The sequence below is a fragment of the Muscardinus avellanarius genome, assembly GCF_963383645.1.
Source record: "Muscardinus avellanarius genome assembly, chromosome: 2".
In the NCBI taxonomy this organism is placed as follows: Eukaryota; Metazoa; Chordata; class Mammalia; order Rodentia; family Gliridae; genus Muscardinus; species Muscardinus avellanarius.
In genome coordinates, this window is record NC_137787.1 from 136,667,044 (window position 1) to 136,673,043 (window position 6,000).

Below are 6,000 nucleotides of genomic sequence, written 5' to 3' on the forward strand. Positions count from 1 at the left end.
AGCATCCTTCACCAGCTCAATGATCATGTCAGCTGATCATCCAGGCCTGACCTTCTCCCTCCGCCTTGTAAGGAGTGAGCCGACCTATAACCAGCCTGTACAGCAATGGAGTTTTGTCTCTGACTTTGCAGTAAGTGACGGCGACTCACTTAATTTTCCTTCTCTGCTGCCTTCTGATTGGAGCACAGATTTTTAAATAAAACTATAAATTCCCTCTCTTCTCCTCAAAGGTACGTGACTACTCAGGAACTTATACTGTAAAGCTGGTGCCTTGCACCACCCCATCCAGTCAGGAATACCGACTGCCAGTCACCTGCAACCCCAGAGAGCCCGTCACCTTTGACCTTGACATCCGATTCCAGCAGGTGTGTCTCAAGGAATGATCCTGTGGCTTGAGAAAAATCACTTTTGTTAAAGTCACGGTTTACTTTGATCAGAACATTTGTTTCCACACATGGATAACTTTAATTATTGTATGCTGAGAAAAAAGGAAGTCAGATAGGAAGGAAGCAATAAAGAAAAGAAGGAAGCAAGAATTGTCTTTTACCTTTTATGGATATAAAAATCCATAGTTTAAGAGTATGCAAGAGTTTTTTTCTTTTTTTCTCTTATCTGATGTTGTCACTTCCTGAAGTTTGTTACCCTGGAGATTTGAGAACTTTCCCCAGAGTTTTCTTGCACTTCTTTGTCTTCTTCTTAATCTTCAATGAGAATGAAATGATATGGTTCAAATAACATCAAATTACCTAATTGCTGTTATGTACTAATAAATGTGATAGCAACTTTTTTAGGTGATACTAGAGATTGAACCCAGAGGCATTCTACATTTGAGCTACACTTCTAGCCCTATCTGATTTTTTATTTTGAAACAGGGTCTCATTACGTTGCAGAGGGTCTCTGTAAGTCCTGAGGTTGGCTGGGAACCTGCAATCACGTGCTAGGATTACAAACATGCACCACCACACCCAGCTGTACAGCAACTTTTGTTCACAAACTTAATACCTAATATTGGCCTTTCACTCACCTTACAAGTCCTTTATATGCCTAAATAAACCAGCAGAAATGATCTTAAGCAGTGCTACCTTGTCCCGTTCGAAAAGATGACTGAACCCCACCAGTTTTGCCTTCTCAAGCAGGACAAAATGAACACTGCAAGTCCCTTAGCTGGGGCTGGGGATGTAGCTCCGTGAGGTGGTGCACTTGTCTAGCATGCTCAAGGCCCCGAGTTTGATCTTCAGCACCACCAAAATAATTTTTAAAACTTTCCCTAAGTTGGTTTGGTTGGACATGAAAATCACAGTGCAATGTTTAGTATCTATGTGGCAGTATACAGTGACTGTGTGTGTCTGTGAACAGCATAGTGTGGACTTGTGTCCCAGCAAAACTGTCAACGATACATAAAAGGGCTTTTAACCTTGGGTTTAGGTCAGTGACCCAGTGGCAGCTGAGTTTAGCTTGAATACCCAGATGTACCTACTTTCCAAGAAGAGTCTCTGGCTGTCTGATGGATCCATGGGATTCGGGCAAGAAAGTGACGTCGCTTTTGCAGAAGGTACCACTTTACTAAGGAGAGGGCGGCTCTCTTTGTCCAGTGTGTCTGTAGTGCTTCATTTTCTTGTGGGTTTGAGAATATAACTGAGTTGCTGAAAGTGGCTGTGTGTCACTGGATGATTTTTGTGTGTGTGTGCTGGAAGTTGAACCCAGAGGCATTCTACCTCCCAGCTGCACCACCAGTCCTATCTATTTTTATTTCTTGTTTTATTCTTTTTTACAGGAAAGAGGGTCTCAAAAAAGTTGCTGAGAGTCTCACTAAGTTGCTGAGACTTGCTTGGAACCCATGATCTTCCTATTTCTACTACCTAAGTACTGGCATTACAGGAGTTCACCACCACACCCTGCTGGATAGATATTATTATTATTATTATTATTATTATTATTATAGTTAACCTCTATATCTCTTGACTTTTGAATCATTTTTTGGATGCTTTTCTTGAAAGTGTTTTTCAATTTCCATAGACTAAAAGTACTGCAGCTACATGACACTGTAAATGCCTCAAAAGCATGTGTGTGTGTGTGTGTGTGTGTGTGTGTGTGTGTGTGTGTGTGTTACTGGAAATTGACCTTAGGGGAGTTCAACTTCTGAGCTACATCCCAACCCTAATTTATATTTTGTTTTGAAACAAGGTCTCACAGAGTTTTTAAGGGTCTAAGTTGCTGAGGCTGGCTGAGAATCTGTGATCCTCCTGTCTCAGCCTCCCAAGAACTGGGATTACAGATGCTTACCACCATACCCAGCTCACAAGCAAACATTGTTTTAATTTTTATTGATGGTGTGTGCTCAGCACCTAGCAAAATACCTATCACACCCCAGGGGTTTAGTAATGGCTGCAGGATACATGATTAAATATCAGGGGGGTTCATTAAACTCTCTTTCAAATGCAAATAAAGTTAATTAGGCTTTCTATCGATGTTTTCTTCTTTAGTGTTATTTTGTATTGTATTAGTCTTAAGTAAAGACTAATACAATAATAATAAAGATCAACTAATTAATTTGTGTAAACTGGACTTCAACCACAGGAGATGCTATGGGTTTTGGTTTATTTGTTTTTTTGTTTGGTTGGTTAGTTGGTTGGTTGATTGGTTTGGTACCAGGGATTCTACTTGTAACACCTCAGCCCTCTAATTATTTATTTATTTATTTATTTATCTATTTATTTATTTTTGAAACAGGATCTCACTAAATTACTGAGGTTGTCCTCGAACCTGCAACTCTCCTGTCTCAGCCTCCCAAGTACTGAGATTACATGCATGAGCCATCACACCCAGCTCACATGAGGATGTTAGAAAGTATAGCCTTTCAGATTAAACTCGCTGATGGCTGAGCATCTGAAAGTTCTTAGTCACTTGTAGTCCCTCTGAAGAGCGATCTTGTCCGAGGCCTGGGAGTTGACCAGATCCTGACACTTACACAAAAAGACCTTCCTCATTTGATAACTGATCAGGGAGTGAAGAAAATAATCTCTGGGTCATTCTCCTCATAAACCATTTGCAGTGTCTCATAGAAACAGCCTGCTGTACAAGAGAAATAACATGTCCACATCTGTTTCAGGTGATGTCATTTACGGTCGTGTCATGGTAGATCCTGTCCAGAATTTAGGTGACTCCTTTTACTGCAGCATTGAGAAGGTTTTCCTATGCACTGGAGCCGATGGCTACGTTCCCAAGTACAATCCCACGAATGCAGAATACGGCTGCTTAGCCGATTCTCCTTCGCTCCTATATAGATTTAAAATTGTGGTAAGTGGTTGCAGCTTCTTTTTCTTAATATTTTAAAACAATATCATCTTTTTTTAAATTAAATTAAATCAAATAGCAACACTTGGTGTAGTTACACAAAACTAAGAGGAAAGCATTCAGCTCTTGCATTATCTATGACAATCACCATTTTCCTTTAATGCCTAAAGGACAAAGCCCAGCCAGAGACGCAAGCTACCAGTTTTGGAAATGTCCTGTTTAATGCCAGACTAGCAGTGGATGATCCTGAAGCCATTCTCTTGGTGAATCAGCCTGGATCTGATGGATTTAAAGTCGACTCAACAGCACTCTTTCAGGTAGACCCCTAGAAAACTCACTTACAAAAGCTGTGTGACCACAGGCAAATTGCTTAACACTTCAATCTCAGATGTCTTATGTATAAACATAGGTAATAGTAATATTGTATTAGTGAATGGGAGCATTTAATAAGCTAATGCATTCTGTAAATTCTAGCTGTTATGCTTTTATTAATGTCCTAATATTATTTTAGATTAGGTATAATAAAGGCTCTTATTCAGTCCAAAATATAAAGCTAAGTCAGACAGTAATTTATTTTTCTGATTCAAAACTTGTTTCCTGAGGACTTTGTGTGATCATCCCTTTAGATCTTGTATGAATTGATGAGCTCATAAGAGCCATCATGCCCAGCATACAAAACCTCTAGTCTCAAAGATTCCATAAAGTAAGATGGAAGATCCTGACCCAGAGACAGAAAGCAGAGAAGGACACCGGCAGTCACAACACTGAGCAGACAGATGCAACCAATGTAGAGACCTATTTACATTATGAATTCGTAGGGGAGCAAAGTACATACACTTAGGACAAGTACAAGAAATTATACAAGACAGGATTCTGTAAGAATGTATTTTCTTTCTTTGTGTGTGTGTGTGATACTGGGGGTGGAACCCAGGGGCTTTTCTACCTCCAGGCTATACTCCCAGACCTATTTTATATTTTATTTGTAAACAAGGTCTCACTAAGTTTCTGAGAGCCTCACTGAGTGGCTGAGGCTGGCTTAGAACCTGTGCGATCCTCCAGTCTTAGCCTCCCAAGTGCTGGATTACAAGTGTGTGCCACCACACCCGGCAGTAACTCATTCACAGTATTTTCAAACAAAGAGTTAAAATATGATTTTTTCTTTTTTTTTTTTTTTAGTTCTGGGCATGGAACCCAAATCTTCACACATGTTAGACAACACTGAGCTATAGCCCGATCTCCTTTTTCATTTATTTTTACTATTAACCCTCAAACCATCTGACTTCTCTAAATCGTGAATGCTTCAAAGTGTCATCAGAAATAAAAATCCCCCCTTCCAAGACCCAGAAAAAAAATTGGTCTTACATGCAAATAAGCATCAAGACATCCTGAAAAAGAGCCCTGAGGCTCTTATTGCTTGAGCAATAGTCCTGCATCTGCTGTTAACTGGTTGAGTGAGATGGAGCCAGGCACTATGGTTGAGTGCAATTGAGCCAGGCACTGAACTGCTGTGTATTTTTATTTATTAATTTTTTTCTTTTGGTGGTACTGGGGTTCCTGGAAGCCCTTCTACCTCTGGGCTACACTCCCAGACCTATTTTATACTTTTTTTAAATTTGGAAACAGGGTCTCTTAAGCCAGAGAAGCTGGCTTCGAACCCACGCGATCCTCCTGTCTCTGCCTCCCAAGCGCGAGGATTACAAGCATGCACCACCACGCCTGGCTATTTACTAATTTTTAAAGGAATAAGCCAGACTGTATAATACAAAATTTTTTTGCAGCTCTTACATTCTGTGACTGCAGATACCCAATATTCACCAATACATGCTCCCTTAAGAATTGCACGAGACATATTTTGGCATGCTTTTCAGAAAGCCATGCATATACTACGTGCTCAAAAATAATGAGCAAATTAACTCTGAAGACTAAACTATCATGTATCATTATCTCTGCCATTAACCTCTCTTGTGAATGAATTAAGTTGGCATAGAATCTGATCTAACAAGCAGGGCTGTGTTTTCCAGGTTGCTCTGGGCCGGGAATGGTACATACACACCATCTACACAGTCAGATCAAAAGACAGCATCAATCGAGGTATTGGCAAAAGGAGTGTGGACTATCAGTACCACTCTCTGGTGCATCAAGGGAAGCCACAGCCAGCTACCATGGACAGGAAGAAGCGAGAGATCAGGAGCACACCCTCACTGGCGTGGGAAATCGGTGCTGAAAACAACCGCGGGACCAACATCCAGCACATTGCCTTGGACCGCACCAACAAGAGGCAGATCCCGCCAGGGCGGGTTCCTCCCGATGGCGTCCTGCCCCGGGAGCTCAACAACCCCAGCTCTGAGGTCAGCCTGGTCACTGTTGCTGGCGGCGTCGCAGTGGGACTACTCACGGTCTGCCTCACCATCCTTGCAGTGATGATGTGCAAAAGCAAAAAGGGCTCCAGGGGCAAGGACACCCCGAAAGGCTCTGGCAGCAGCGAGCCCATGATGTCCCCACAGACCCAGCACTGCGACAGCTCAGAGGTGTGACGGCGGCAGGTGAAAGTCAGCCTTTACCTAGAGGGCCTCAGAAAAGACAAGAGAACCCCAGATACCTGTGACAGACAGCAGAAACATGGGGACTTTGTGATGAAGCCGCTCAGAGAACCGGACTGTACTGATGTGCTTAAATCTGAATTCTGTTGACTTTCCCCTGCAGCAA

The 6,000-nt window shown here is 41.9% G+C and overlaps 1 protein-coding gene across 1 annotated transcript in view; it reads left to right on the forward strand.

Annotated features, from left to right (window-relative positions):
* The window catches only part of FREM2 (FRAS1 related extracellular matrix 2), a gene marked incomplete at both ends in the record, with an annotated part of 165,220 nt that extends 159,392 nt beyond the window's left edge, over positions 1-5,828 (forward strand). The window contains 6 exons of the mRNA XM_080689447.1: positions 3-130; positions 231-365; positions 1,426-1,552; positions 3,110-3,297; positions 3,465-3,611; positions 5,316-5,828. Coding sequence (XP_080545573.1) covers positions 3-130; positions 231-365; positions 1,426-1,552; positions 3,110-3,297; positions 3,465-3,611; positions 5,316-5,828 — 1,238 coding nt within the window. The remainder of the gene's footprint in view (positions 1-2; positions 131-230; positions 366-1,425; positions 1,553-3,109; positions 3,298-3,464; positions 3,612-5,315) is intronic.
* Positions 5,829-6,000: the final 172 nt, after the last annotated feature.